The 15672-nt window shown below is 50.7% G+C and overlaps 1 protein-coding gene across 2 annotated transcripts in view; it reads right to left on the bottom strand.

Annotated features, from left to right (window-relative positions):
* Positions 1–2898: 2898 nt before the first annotated feature.
* Positions 2899–15672, bottom strand: part of SYT13 (synaptotagmin 13) — a 44529-nt gene continuing 31755 nt past the window's right edge. For both annotated transcript variants that reach the window (XM_038563494.1, XM_038563495.1), the window contains exons 3-6: positions 14376–14510; positions 12581–12882; positions 8232–8361; positions 2899–6563 (exon numbers count right to left, since the gene is read on the bottom strand). In XM_038563494.1, the coding sequence (XP_038419422.1) occupies positions 6259–6563; positions 8232–8361; positions 12581–12882; positions 14376–14510 (872 nt within the window). In that variant the 3' untranslated portion in view covers positions 2899–6258. The remainder of the gene's footprint in view (positions 6564–8231; positions 8362–12580; positions 12883–14375; positions 14511–15672) is intronic.

Below are 15672 nucleotides of genomic sequence, written 5' to 3'. Positions count from 1 at the left end.
AAAAGCTGTGAGACCTTGGGCAAGTCACTTATCTGAATCTGTGTCTTTAATGCCTAACACAGAGCAGTGGTCTCCTACATGCTGTTTATCATTATTATCATTAGACTGTTACCTCTCGGGTCAGGATGAAGTAGGTGCTGGGAAGTTATATGGTTTCCCACAATCATCCTCATTCACCCAGAATTCCCACAGCTACCCTCGATGAGGGGTTGCCTGTGACTTTTAATATAGAGCCCCCTATGCTTACAATGGCCACTGATTTGGACGCCTCTACCTGAATGGGGGTCACCTTTTCCTTCTCAGCCTAGTGACCCTCAGAGCTGCTGCTGCTCAGAGCTGCTGCTGCTTTTTTTTTAAGATTATTTTTTCATGAGACACAGATAGAGAGAGAGAGAGAGAGAGAGAGAGGCAGAGACACAGGCAGAGGGAGAAGCAGGTGCCATGCAGGGAGCCCGATGTGGGACTCGATCCCAGGTCTCCAGGATCAGGCCCTGGGCTGAAGGCGGCGCTAAACCGTTGAGCCACCTGGGCTGCCCAGGGCTGCTGCTTCTGCTGCAAAAGTCCATCCCACCTGGCTTTCAAGGGAAGAGGGGCTGCAGAGTAGTTTTGTTTGCTTTTGGCTGGAAAAACAAGTTTCTCCTTGCTTGTCCCTGGTTTGAGCCCCTGGATTTCTGAAGCAGGATTTCTGCCCACACCCACTTGCCAATGGGTTGTGCTGAAACACCCCAGAGACGTGCTGGGAAACTGGAACGGAAAACCATGCTCCACTCCAGCCTGGGCTACTTGTAAGGAGGCCACATCCAGCTGAAGAAGAACCTTCCCAGGGCCCTGAGCACACAGCAGCCACCATAGACTGGTTCCCTTGGTGACGCCTGGCTTTCAGCCCCAAGACTGACTTCCTCCCACCTCCTCCCAGGTAGGTGTCAGCCTCCATCTCTGGCTTGGGGGAAGCTTCTGAGGTTCTTGCCAAGCACCATCTGTGCTGGCTCACCTGCAGGAGGAGAAGGAGGGGAGGATGGAGGCAGTTCTTCAAAACTTGCACCAAGAAGATGCCCAACCTCCTAAATCTATCCATAGCGAATCCTGTGGCTCTAGCTTCGGCAGGTGTCTGCCCTGGGAGACAGAACAGATGAGGGTTCTGAGCTTCTGGAATGGTGGAGCTTCCAACTGGCTGTAAAAAAATAGAAACTCTTGGGTGGAAGATTACCACCAGTTCCATTAGCAGCGAAGCATACAAGAAAAGCCTGACTCAGAGCCTCAGGTGACATTGGATGTTGTCTCAAGGAGTGGGGGTGGCTGTCAGGAGGGACTATCAGAAGGTGCTAGGGGGACCTACCAGGCATGGGGCAGAGAGAGCAGATACACAAGTAGGTGGGTTTAGTTTGTTTTATGCACGAAACAGGAGACCAAAGAGATGAGTGAAAGGTTCGCTGTTGCCAGTCTAGATCACAGAATCGTAAAGCCTTAAAGCGAGTGATCATCTGGTCCAAAGTCATTTCACAGATGTGGACGCTGAGGCCCAAACACAAGTGACTTGCCCAAGGCCTCGGAGGACATAGCCATGCTGGGTTGTAGGTTCTCGGCTCCTACATGCAGTGCTGTAGACTTGAGTCTATTTTCTATGCAGTGGCAGAGCTTATTATTTAAGGCAGTTCAGTGGAAAGCCCTGTAAAAAGTGATTAATAAACTCTTCTACTCTCATCCAGACTCTCAGATATTAGTTTTAGGCTCTGGTGGGCCATATTCATAGTTATCCACGAAACATAGTCCATATATTTGGCTCTGTGGGATAGGACCCACTTCTCCTATTTAATTATGAAAATAAAAATCCTGGTTGTCATTACAATAGAATAACTATGTGTTTAATATAAAACAAGGAATTGCAAGCACAGACATCTTGGGGCTTTCTTCATGGATTATTTCTCCTTTATAAGAACTTTGGTCTTAATCAGCCCTGGCTAGTTCCCTACTGACTATAAAATTCAGGCCCTGCCCTTTGCCTAGTGCCAGAGGCTCTTCCTCCAGAGGCCAGGGCTGTAGCAGCCACCTGGAGGACCTAGGGTGACACAGTCCCCTTGTTCCTGCCCACCTTCTGGAGCGCAGGAGAACCATTGGCTGCTGCACTGATCTTCCAGTGGTGGGAGTATTTCTTTTGGGGGATGTTAGAGAAAGAAGTCTCTAGCTCCTACCTAATTTTTCTTCTCGAGAATGAAGTCAGAGCCCCAAGAGGCCATGGCCAATGCTTGCATCCCTGCTTGTATGTAGCCGCTTTGATTCGATGCTCAAGCAAAGCCATCAGGGTGCTTGAGTACACACACACATGTGCACATGTACACACAGAGAAAACTTTATGATTTGGCAGTTCTACTCACTCCCATAGGGACATACCTTAAAGAACCTCGTACACAGAACAAGAGGACATGCACAGTAATGTCCCTAGCAGTCCGGTAATAGAAAAAACAAAGCAACATCTCCATGTACATCAGTAAGAGAATGGGATTGTGGCCTCCCCATACAATGGACTAGGATACAGCAGCAAATAAATCAATAAGTAAATAAACAAATGAACTAGAGCTACCTATGTCTGCGTGGGTCAAGCCAAAAATTCTAATATGGAGCCAAAATAGTGGGATGCAATCTAAATCACGTCGAAAACACACACAAATACTCTTACGCTGCTCAGAGTTGGCAAATACCTGGAGTGAAGGGATGAAGACTTGCTTGGGGTGGGGAGAAACACGGCGGTCTCCTGAGTGAGACCGAGGGCTCTTGGATGGCATTTGCCACATTTCGTAAAACTCAGCAGTGGCTTGTGAGCGTTTATCAAATTATTGTTTGTGCATTTTATAGGTGTCAAATATTAAGTGAAAAGGAAAAAGAAAACACCGGGCACCTGACCTAGTTCGAAATTATTTATTTACCACTGAAAGGTTTTTCGCTCCCAAGTATGACACCAGACATAGGACTACAATGTCTCATGCGTCTTTTTGTGCTTCGGTTCATGATTGCAAAACAAACACACACTTAGCACTGACAACAGGAAACACAGGCAGCAGAAACAAATCACAAGGACTAGGTCTCTCTTTTGGGGGTCCTCGCCTCGATTTGGCTTAGGCCGTGGCTACCTTTCCATCCCAAAGGAACTGCCCCCGGAGAGCCTCTCTTCCAACTTACCCTCTCTACACAGCGTCATTTGGAGTGATGGGTCACTCAACCCACACCAAGGTCATCTCTCAAATTGAAATGGATAGACCCGTGCCAGGTCTTGACCGATGGGCACTCGGCCAATACACACTGATTTGATGTGAGAAGTGGAGTCACGGATTAATGAGGGTGGACTCCCAGTTCTCGATCCCCATCACCGCATCTAGGAAAGAACCAGGTCATCCTGGGGGCCCCAGCCCTGTCTATGATGGGTTCTCACTTTATTTTCACCTTGTTCCATGCCCTTTCTAGAAAACACTCCCTGACCAAGTACAAGCTGCTCCTTTCAAAAATGATCAGTTGATTTCACACAAGCTCAATTACTTGTGGTTGGTAGTAAATTGTAAATGTGTCTGGTACCACGTACGCGGATGCGAAGATTACTGAAGTCTGTCGACTTGGCAGTCTGGGCAATTTACAATTCACCAAGATGGAGTTTTGGTGGAAAATCACAGCAAATATATTCTCTTCTAATCATTAGTTACATTTATACGGAAGCTACGAGCTCTCATCAGGTGGAGGGGAGTACTCACATGTGAATGTTCAGGCCGACTGCTGAGATGGCAGATGCTTTTATCATTGAGGACTCAGGGCAGACTGATTTTTATGTCACTTCCATAAGGTGTCTTTTCCTGTCTACTTCCCTAACCAATCTTCATTCATTAATTCATTCAACAGATATTTAATGAGGCCCCACGAGCTAGCTTTATTCTAGGTTTCTGGAACACAGCGGTGAACACAATGGGCAAAACCACCTGCAAGACCTATCTTGTTCCTGCGCATGGCTGCTAAGTGAGATGTTCTGTGGTGGCATTTGACTCCTATCAGGGGCAATCTTTAGTTTGGAATCTGGAAATCGAAATCCTTGAGGTACAAAGGAATGGATGACTGGGATGGGATGGGATGGCCATGGGCAGAGTTGATATTTCTGGCATCAGAGGCTCCCCAACCCACCTCAGACATCCTTCAGTACAACTGTGGGGCAGGTGCATAGATTTCTAAGGAAGCAGAACCCATGTTTCCTGATTTTCAGTCTAGAATCCAGACTTTTCTACATTGGAGTAGCGGATGTTGCCAAGAAGAGAGTACTGGTCAGCCCACATAGGAAATGTTTTGTTTTCTTGTGGCCATGCCAACCAAAACCGGGAGACCAGAGTGCGAGGGGAGCCTCAATAACATGTTATAGGAAATTACTAACAAATGCTTTGCCTAAAAAAAACTTGGCAGGAGGTGGCCAACCTTAATGAGCAAGATTTCCAATTATCTGAAAGACTTTCCAATTAAGCGGGGATTCGATATTTTTTTTTGTTCGGATGCTTTTCTACAGCACAGAATGGGAAAGTCATGACCAACGGTGATGAGGCCCCTGCTCCGGTTCTCATGGAGAGGCCAAGAATGGCCTGACTTGTTGCAGGCATGAAGCATGGCCCTTACCCACCTCGCCTGGGGGTTCCCTTGTAGATCACAGGACTGGGTGACAATTGAAAGCCCAGTTTGGATATCAGTAGCGACGAGCCCAAATGCAGAATCCACGGTTCTGGAAGTGCCTGGGATGGTTCTGGCACCTTCCAGTCATTGTCAGCTGCCATCTTGAAGCTTAAAGATGATCTGCGGGTGGCCACAGTTTGTTTTTAGCCAGGGAGCGCCTAGAGTTTCTGAACGCTAGTTCATCATTCACAGAGCTAGAGTTGCCATGTCATTGGGCCTATTTTACAGGTGGCCAACAACAGAACCCAGGGATCCTGGTTCATGGGCAAATATTATACCCACTCAGCAAGATTCAGCATTTAATTGACCATGTGGACAGCTGTTTGGAATAAGAAGGTAGGAATTTGAAACCTAGCTGCTGGTTACTTACTGATGAAAGTGGCGGCCCCGAAAATTGAGGAAGGGAGGCACATTTGCAAAAGACTCTCTTTTCTTATTTCAAGATCCCTTCTTCTCTCACTTCCACGTAGCCAGATACAATGGACTAAATCAATATGTGCCTCACACTGAATTCCTCCCGAAATGGCTGCAATGCTGAGAAAGATGGATCTGTCTCAGAGGGTCACTTTGGTGATGCTGGTGGGTGTGACAACTAGCGCCTGGTGACGACCAGGGGATCCCACCTATACCTTGTTAAGGAAGATCTCCCCGAGTATAACATAAACTGATTTTGAGATAAAACAACAGAGTTCTTCAATAAAAAGCACAAAGTTCAATCCAAGAACAGGATCTGAAGAGCACAAATGAAAACATTAAGAAATAAAATAATTAAAATTAAAAAAAAAAAAAAAACCAGAGAGGCCTCCCAAATTTCACACAGACAGTTGAGATGTCCAGCATCGGAGCTGGCTGCCCCAGGGTGTTGGAGTCCCGACCGGGACTCTGGGAAAACCTGTCTGGAATGTCGCAGAAGGGATTTCTCCGAGTGCACTGCTCCAACCTCTGCATCAAAACCACATGGTGCTTGTTAAAAATGCAGATGCCTGGGTTGTGGCCAGGAATATTGATTTGGAATGTCAACAGGTGGGCCCCGGGGGATCTGCTGGTGATCTTCACACACTAAGGTTCGAGAACCTCAGTTACTGGGTTACTGTCATGGGTCAGGGGCACAATTTCATGCTGGCTAAGAGGTCATCCCACCTTGACACTCCCTAACTCTAGGAGTTGATCCAGGATACTTTATTTCCTCCATCAGTTTTGAAATGCTTATTTTTAAAGACCCCCATTCTTTGTAGACATTATTCCCCACATTAAACTTTCCCTGCATCTGGCCTGACCCCACCTGCGAAACCTGCCCATGGGCTGTATTTGACAAGTGTCTCTTCCACTGCACAGATGAGCAAAATGCACTCTGCAGTGCAACCCAAATGTCCTGTTTCCACACACTGCCCTGCTCATGTTTTTGAAACAAGAATGTACTAAGAGAGGGACGGGGTCTTGGCCTTTGCAAACACATCTGTCTCCTGGGTGTCAGAATGAGGATGGGGTACAAAGAGGACGTTGCAGAGAAGAGCAGGGCTGGACGGGCCGGGTTGTGCCCGAGAAGGGAGGAGCCCAGGTGGCTGGCTACAGATGCAGCTGGTGCCACATGGCGATCTGCCGGCGAGGGTTCTTGAGCATCTCCTCCCAGTGGCTGCGCTCAGAGCCCGAGGCGTGCAGGCCCAGGCTGCAGTGGCCAAGCGCACAGCTCTGCCCCTCCTCATCCTGGCCCAGCACCTCCAGCTCCACGCTAGAGGCCTGCAGCAGCTCATCGGGCAGCTCGAACATGATCATCTCGTTCCACACGGGGTTGATCTTGTGCTTGGCCCGTTTTGTCTGCTTCTTCTTCAGCTTCTGTGCCTGATGCTTTAAGGTCACCTTGACAGAGACATCTGGGGGAAAGAGAGAGACAGAAGGGTGAGCTTGTGGGGTGTGGTGGGCCCAGGGTGATGCTCCTTCCTAGGGCTGGAGAGACAGCATCTCTGGCTGAAGATCTACACCGAGGCTCCCCCTCTCCAGGCCCACCCCTTTCTGCAGCCATCACTAGGTTATGCATTTGGTCAACAATTATTAAATGCCTACCCTGAGGCACTAGACCTGGGGGTACAGCAAAAGTTCTTGCCTCCATAGATCTTAGACTGTAGTGTGGAAAACCAACAACAGTATAATACATCAGGGTGGTCACTGGGTGGCCCACGATTGGGTCAGGCTGGAAGCGCAACTTGCCATGCACCCTTGCAAGTGTCTTCATGTCCCACATCAAACCAGGTCCACAATAATGGCTCAGGTATACTGCAGCTATGATTTTCAATTCAGACCAGAAAAACTGAGCCATCCCTATGCCTTTATCCCATCGGTTCTCCATCCAAGCATTTTTGTGGATTATTCAGATAGAAGGTCTCCTGCTGGTTGGTTCAGTTCTTCTCTTCTGTTGGTTTATAAATTTTACTTGAGCACCCCAGCTTCATAGGGTGAGGGTGAGGGCAGACTGCCTTGGCCCCCACAGGTACTGCACCACTAGAGCTGCCCCCCCCCCCCCCCCAGGACATCAGCACAGGTCACAGGACAAGCTTGCATGGAACACCACAAGGCTCAGAAGCTGGATTATGTTTTCATTAGTCAAGGTTCCTGAAGCTAATGCGAGAATAATTGTTCCTCGGTATTTATGGCTATAATTATCACCCCCGGGTGGCTAGTTTGTTATTTCAGCAGATAGATTTGAGAGACAGTGTTGTGTTGTAATTGTCCTGACAGGAGCTGTAAAAAAAAAAAAAAAAAAAGAGCAGGAAGCAAAGAATTGTCTGGAGGGGATGAGGAAAGGCACTGAATTCTGACACTTTGGCTGGGGACTCTGTCGGCAAGACCAGCTCTTCTGATTTCATTTGCCCCAAATTCAAAGGTTCTGAATGCGGTGGTAATTCTTTATTTGTATCCTGCTATAAATATCTGTTTATTTATATCCTGCTATGAACACTTGGCTCTGGGTCCAGGTATCACGCTGCTAACCAGTGCTGCTTGCTTTCCTGCTCTGACAAGAGAGCCTCTTTGGTGCCCAAGACTCGAGGTCTGTGCTGGGGGATCCAGAAGGAAAAACTGAGGCTTCCAGAATGTTGAAGAGATGCTTACTTGGGTATATGGGGCACAGACGCCCTAGCTTCGGGCCGCCTCAGCCCATGCACCCACACACCTTCTGTCAGCACCCACACTCAGCTGGTGTGGGGGTGGCAGGTTGGCAAAAACTGAGAAGAAAGAAGAGACTGGGGTGGGTGTGGGGCACACAGTGATAGCGAGCTAAGACAGGAGGGCAGCCTGGCCTTCCTGACAGCTACCAGTGAGGTGCATCCAGCCCAGTGGGGGTGACAGGCTGAGCTACAGTCCAGATACTCCTCTCTGTGGCTACGGTTCGATCCTTAGTTTCTTCTGATCACGAGTAAGACTGGTTCTTCACATGTGGGTCTGCAAGGTAGGGAGCTCTAGATAGGGCGTACCCAGGCCCGAGGAAGGGATTGGCTCAGGGGTAAATGATATGAATTTAAAGAAGAGCGTGTGATCTCACTCACCCTTTCCCAGGAGCGCCTTGGACTGGTTCGAGTGGAGGTTCTTGGCCTTAATGAGCACGACCAGGAGGCGGTTGGCAGCCGGGAGGTAGCTGATGGACACAAGGACCTCTCCAGTTCCTGCAGATGGCTCCTGAAACAGAGAGGATGATGTAGGGGAGCTGCACTTAGGGGTGGCTGCTGACCCATCAACTAAAGCTGAGGCTGGGGTCACACTGGACTTGTACCCGACAGGCATCCCAGAAACCTTTTACCCACCAACAGTACCTTCCCGCAGAAGGGAGGAGGGCACAGAGGAATTATGGGCAGCATGTGCTTTAATAAGAACTTTTCATTTGCACAAAATGTGATTTTCTGAATATCAAGTATTCAAACCCAACACAGAAAACAGATCAAAGAGATGACACTTAGCATGTGGCAGGGGCAGAGGGCCAGGACCCCTTCTGACCCTTCACTACCACCACCCCTACAAAGTCTTGGGGTATCTTTATAGAACACTAGGGTTCTAGGGGACACAGTTTGAGAACCATTGCATCCACCGGTCAGGCTCCTGGGGCAGTGGGGAGTTGTGATTCATTACTCTGTTTGAAAAGATAATTCTTTCCAGCCCCTGTAGGGCTGAGAGTCAATAATGTGATGTACGAATGCTGAGCAGGGCCTTGCTTGGTCAACAGAATGGCCAACTGTGTCAACAGAAAAGCTGGGCATGCAGTGGTAGGAAGGGCCCCAGAGACCACTGGCAATAACCACACTCTGCGGGAGGTAACGGATGCCTCCGTGAAGCATCCAACATGCCTCTCCTCCGTCTCTGGCTTTAGAGCATCTCTGCTGAAATTCCTACAAGAATTTGGAATTTTGGGATGCCTGGGTGGCTCAGTGGTTGAGCATCTGCCTTTGGCTCAAGGCGTGTTCCCGGGTCTGGGCATCGAGTCCCACATTGGGCTCCCACATTGGGAGGAGCCTGCTTCTCCCTCTGCCTATGTCTCTGCCTCTCTCTCTCTTATGAATAAGTGGTTAAATCTTTAAAAAAAATAATTTGGAATTTCAACAAACCCACCGAGGGACATAAATGACCCAAAGAGCCCCCTAGGAGGCAGATGTCTGTCACTGACCCAAGTTGGTACTGAGGGTATAGACTCTGGCACCAGACCATCTGGGGCTGAGCTCCAGTCATACCATTCCCTCGCTGTGCACCCTCCAGCACGCTACCTAACTTCCCCACGCCTCCAGTTCCTCGTCTGTAAAATGGGAATAATAATATATCCCGCCAATGGGCCCGGCCCACAGTAAGCGCCGTGGAACTATCCGCTGAGATTATCACCATTGATCATCAAGGAAGGACAACCAGCACTTTTTGAGATGACTAAGTGGGAATATTGTTTCTGGATGAAGAGGAGCCAGTCTGGGTTTTGGGAGGGGGGCTGGATGAGGCTGGCCAGCCCTCTGCCCGGGTCACCCCTGTCCTCTGTGGGAAAAAATATCTTCAACCTGACCCCAGTGATTCAAAAGGCCCTGAGTAAATAGGTCACATGACAAAATGATTCAAGAGCTGCCAGGGACTTTGGCAATGACAGGAATAATAGCAGCTAAGACTAATTAAACACTTACTATGTGCTCGGTGCAATTGCATCATCTATCCCACTAGGCTGGAAGCTCCACAAAGCCACTGCCCAGCAGGTAGCATCCAGCTGACACACAACAAATACTTGTGAGAAAGAAGAGTGAGACATCCTACTGAATCTTGACAACAACCCTAGCGACACTAATCTCATTCCCATTTTACGCAGAAGACCTTGACTCTGAGAGGGCACGTCACTGCCTGAGGTCATGTAGCCAAAGTAAGGGAAGTAGCAAAGCCGAGCCTTGAACGGAGGTCTAGTCTGACACCGAAGCCCGAGTCCTAACCCGGGGCTTTTCAGACGTCTCATTCCACAGTGAAGGAAGTGGGCTCAGGGACCTGTCCGGGCACCCAGAGGGGTGGCAGCAGGGCTGCATGGACCCCAACCTCCCGATTCAAGATCACTTCTTGGAGGTCCACGGTTGGCCTGGGCTGTAGCTGGGGACAATCCAGCATCAGCGTCCTGTCTCCCCTAAGCCAGGTGAGAGGAGTCTGGGCCCGTCAGCTGGTGAAGGGCTTGTCAAGAGCCCCGGATGAGCCCCACCGGCTGTACCACAGCCCGGCGATCTTAGCAGCCTCTACCTCCTCGGCTCTGCTGCTTCAAGTACCTGCCGACAAAAATAAGGCTTCCTTCACCCTCACCCTGCCCCCGTCTTTCTCCTGGGCTCTCCATGAGTCATCCAAGATGCCCTTGGAGTGGGTTGCTCCATGATCCTTGGTGACGCACATGCCACATTTTGGCTGAGCGTCTTCTGGTGCGAACTGGGGCACGGACAGCCCCTTGGTTAACCCATTCTGGCCTAGAGGAGAGAGGCTCCGGGGCCGCAGCCACTTGAAGGTTGCACCCATCTCATTCACATCAGCTCACACGCTCCAGTTGGGGCCAGGCCCACCCACCCTCACCCGCCTGGGGTGCCAGGGCCTACGTCTGCCAACATGCTGCCTCTGACATCGCTCACAAGCGTGGAAGCAGGCTAGTGGGCCATGAGGGTGAGGGTGTCTTTGTGGCACGGTAGCACCTATGAGCATGATGCTGAGGACAGTGAGCACGCCGTGATGGGATGGGCTTCCTCTTAATGACCGCTGTGTCCCCAGCTCCTGGCACCTGCTGGAAACCGGCAAGGTATTCTTGGGATGAATGAACATGTTTTGCTCTTCTAGGAGGGAGGGACAGCCCATCCAAGACTTCCCCCTGGAGAGGCTAGATCGGCCCCCATGGCACGAAAGTCTCCAAAGCCCTGGGGGAGCCCCTCCACTTCCAGAGAAAGCTGGTTTACCAGCTGAATAAACCAATGTGTCAGATCCTCTTCCCCGGCTGTGATTCTGTTCAAGTCCCAAATCACACACTCATTAGAGAGCGTGCTTCGGAACAGCCTGGTTCCAGCTGAGAATGGCTGTCAATTTTTATCGACTTTCTGAGCCTGGGAAAGAAAGAAAAGTAAGGCGAGGAAGAGATGGTAGCAGAAAGGAGGGGGGGCAGGTGTCCCCATCGGCCGGAACCATCAGGAAAGGCTGTGGCCAATGGGGCCTCCCATGCAGCAGGGCACTTCCATGGCACCGTGGCGAGGACACAGCACCCGACCTACAGCCAGACCAACCTGGCCGCAAGGCCGAGCTGGTGGCGTCCCAGCTGGGTGACCCTGTATGGGTTACCCAACCACCCTAAGCCCCAGTCCCCGTGTCAGTAAATGAGTCACAGCGTCGTTTCCACCTGGCTGCTTTGAGAAAGAACTGAAGTGACGTTCCAAGCACAGGGATTGATAGATGGTGAGTACTCGAAAATGAATGCCCTTTTTAGTATTTTTATTACTCGAGCACAGGAGTCACTGAATGCTTTCTGTGAAGGGCCAGGCAGTAGGGCTTTGTGGGCTAGGTGGTCTCCCGATAAGGCACTGACCAGCTGCTTGAGACTGGTCCCCAGAAGGTTCCATCCATGGTGGCAGGCCCTGACCCGAGGGCCTAAATAACCACACACTGTCCTAGGGTCCTGACCTCTCCAACCCCTCGCTGCCCAGACTGTGAGGAACAATGGCTTGCTCCCAAATGACCCCCCTCTGAACAGTGCAGCCTCTCGGCAGACCCCTCACATCCACTCTCGGCTCCCCCGGCAGCAGAGGCGTGGGGAGAACTGTCCCAGGGCTGGTGGCCACAGAGAGCTCTGAGCTCTGGGGCTGCCCCAACCCAGTCCGTCCTTCAAAGCTCAACACAAACACCACTTCACACCAGGCCTTCTAGAACCCTCCATCAGGGCACTTCGGTTAGGCCTCTCTTAGATGTCCTAGGATTCAACACAGGTCCAGTATCATTGCTTTCATCGTCACTCGCCTGCTCCAATGTATCCCTCTGGCCTGTAAGTTCTATGGAGAGAGGGGCTCTATGTGGTGTCATCTCCGGTGCAGTGCGTGGCGCACAGGAGGGACACAGGGAGCGTCCCATGAACTCAGATGGGGATATTACTGTCAGCGTTCGAGCCAATACACTCATAACATGTTTTCCGTGATGGCAGGGGCTTCTTTGCATGGCAAGCTAGACGCAAAACCAGACGCCAGGAATTCCACAGCCTGGGCTATGCGTCTGCTCTAGCCTTCCACCCGGTTCACCACTCCAATCTTCCTTGCACGTGCGCATCACGCACACCCACACACTGGGAAGGTTTGTGAAACTTGCTGGCCCAGTGCCTCCACCCCAAGCTCCACTACCAGGTTTCACCTTTCCCGGCAAGGGGTTACCCTACCTTAACCGAAGTCTTCAGCTCACCCCACTGGGCGGCCCCCAGAGGCACAGACACCCCGTCCAGGCCCAGGCGGAGCTCCCCCACCACGCTGTGGCGCGAGAAGCGGTCGCAGGTCCGCAGGGTCAGCAGCAGGGTGGCTGTGGGCAGCTCCTCCTCCGCCAGGGGGAGCACCAGGCCTTCCTCCCAGGTGGTGTGCAGCTGCCGCTTCCTCAGAGCCGTCTGGGCCTCCACGGTCCGGGTCCTGTTGGTCACGCTGCCTTGGATGTAGCAGTCACAGCCTCCGTCGTGGCCGCTGGTCACAGCTGCAGCCAACGAGACAGGGCAGGGGAGAAGCACAGGTGGGCCCGAGCTGCCGGGTCCGGCTTCGTGGTCGTGACCTCGGGGTCTGAGAGCCTCGGGCTGACCACCGTGGCTTTGTGGAATCACCTCTCAGTGAGACTCAGAAACAGCAGCTTCCCCGAGGTGGCCAGTGTCACACACACTGTCCCCAGACCACAGGGACACTATGGGGTGCTTCCCAGAGACCCACCCTCTGCCTATGAGGTGTCCCCGGGTTGCCAGGCCCCACAAACCTCTAATGACTTCTGTGCTCTGATACTGTACCTGTTTGTTCTGTCCTTTAAACATTTACCACATAACCACTGGTGACACGACTCGCTTGGCCACTACCTCTGTCATTCTCTTATTCTAAACTTGGGTGTTTTTAATGCTTCACAGTGTGAACTGATCCAGAAACTTGTACCCGTGATGCTCTTCTGGCTGGCTGCTCAATGATCCCCTGGGAAATGGTAGCTGACCTTTCCCAGGAAGAGAAGGTGAAAAACTGAAGCCATGTGTCCTGCTAGAACTTTCCACCAAGCTCCAGGGGAACTGGGGTTTAGTCCTGACTCTGGCACCAATAGCTGGAGTGATCTCAGACAAGTCACCTGATTGCTAGGCCTCAGTTACTAATCTGCTAAATGGGACTGTTGTGAAGACCAAATGTCATAAAGTATGTGAAAATGCTAAAAAAAAATCTTGAAAGAACATAAAAAGGAGAAACACTCCCTAGAAACAGAAAATTTAATACAGAAGGCCAATTTCTCCTGCTCACAGCTCCCAGGAGCCATAGAATGGTCCACTGTTAACCTCAATTCCTTTGCAAAGCCTCAGCTTTGTTTGCTGATGGTAAAGTGAACTGGTGGGGTAGGGAGACCAGGGACATCCTGACCCCCTCGGAAAGACTGCCCAGTTCTTGGATTTCAGCAGCTTCACCGCCCATTCAGAACACCCTCCACATCCGGCACAAAGCCCCATTCAATGTCAAAGGCACCTGCGGCAGGGTATGGCTAGCTGTTCACTAAAACCCCCTTCCTCTTTGTGCCGAGCACCTGCTAAGCCACATGTCCCAGGCTCCTTGGCAGCCAGTGGCCATGTGACCGAGCTCCAGGGGCGAGCAGGAGTGACGCATGTTCTGTGCAGGCCATGCAGGCTTTTAAGGGACGGTTGTGCTCTCTCCCTCTTCTCCCTCTCTTTCCACCTGCTAGGTTCAGATGACAAGGAGGCCTGGGAGGATTACGGAGCCCCTGATGGAAGGAGCCTGGTCCCCGAATCCCCTTTTGGGAGAAAGATATTTGCCAATCAGGATTCTCCACTTTGGAGGTTATACGAGAGGGGCCGGGAACTATACACACATTTCAGGGTTCGTTCATTACAGAGTGCTCCCTCGGGCCACAGATGCTCTCATCCCCCCTGCCCAGCTCCTCCGGGGGAGACGGACACATGGAAGCCCGTGAAAGTCAAATAAAAGTAATACCTTCCAGACGAGTCACAAACAGTTCTGCTTTCTGCTGGTCATAGTCCAAGCGGTAGTGGAGTTTGGGGGCTTGGTTCCAACTGGCAGCCTTTTCTGGGTTCCAGGCCTCCATGACACACACATCCTCCACCACACCTGGTAAGAGAGGTAAGGCCGTCACTGCCACCCATGCCAGGGACCTGTCTTCTAGATCCTGTCTTTCCCATCTGCCACCTATGCCATGAATATAAACCGAAGTCTCTCTAGCTGAGTGCCAAGTCGTGGTGGACACATCAGAGTGATGCCTGATGTCCTGGGATTATATATTTTTTAATATTTATTTATTTATTTATTTATTTATTTATTTATTTATTTGTCACAGAGAGAGCACAAGCAGTGCTCTCACAAGAGGGAGAGGGAGAAGCAGGCTCCCCGGGGAGCAGGGAGCCCGACACGGGGCTTGATCCCAGGACCCCGGGATCATGACCTGAGCTGCAGGCAGATGCTTAACCAACTGAGCCACCCAGGTGCCCCTGGGTTTATAGTTTGAAGGATGGTCACAGCCTAGTGGCCATGATATGGGCTTTGCTGTCACACTTGAGCTGCCAAGTGATAGTTACGTGACCCTGGACAAGTGACTTCTCAGTTTCCTCATCTTTACACTGGAGTTAATCATAGTCCCTCTTTTCTAGAGTTACTTGCATGAAATGAAGTAAAGCGGGGAAAGTACATGGTCCAGGGCCCGGCCCACAGTGAGCTTTGAGTAAGGGAAATTGTCACAGCCTGTGTGGCCCTGTCGCCTTGTTTCAGGCAAGCCAAGCCCAGCCCATCTCCACCTGTCCCAGACTCTAATCCCTGCTCCTCTCGTGTTCACAGCTGGAGATAAGTGTGAAAGAGTGAGGCTGCAAGGGGCAAGTGGATGCTGGGGAAGGTCAGGGGTCGTGGTGGAACTTCAGGGGAGGCTGAAGAAATGCTTGTGGAATGAATGAATGAATGACCGTATCTTTAATTCAGAAGTTCCTAAAAACACAAATATTGCTCATTCTGTACCTCATTTGAACAGGAGCCAAACATCTGGGAGACTGTCATGAGTCAAACATATTCCAAGAATCAGAGGATTCAGCAGCTGTAGCAGACTCCACTTCAGGCCAATTGGAATTTTTAAATTTTTTTTTATCTTCAGAACAAATTTAGAGAGTAGATATTTAAAGGACTATTTAACTTCCAAATGGTTTGTTATGTGGTGAAAAATTCCCCTGGTGCATCTAAGTAAGGAACAGATTGACCAGGCTGTGACCAATGAGTAAAACAAAACCAA

This window comes from Canis lupus, chromosome 18 (genome assembly GCF_011100685.1).
Source record: "Canis lupus familiaris isolate Mischka breed German Shepherd chromosome 18, alternate assembly UU_Cfam_GSD_1.0, whole genome shotgun sequence".
Lineage (NCBI taxonomy): Eukaryota > Metazoa > Chordata > Mammalia > Carnivora > Canidae > Canis > Canis lupus.
The sequence above is the reverse complement of the archived record's forward strand: the minus strand, read 5'-3'. Positions and strand labels throughout refer to the sequence as shown.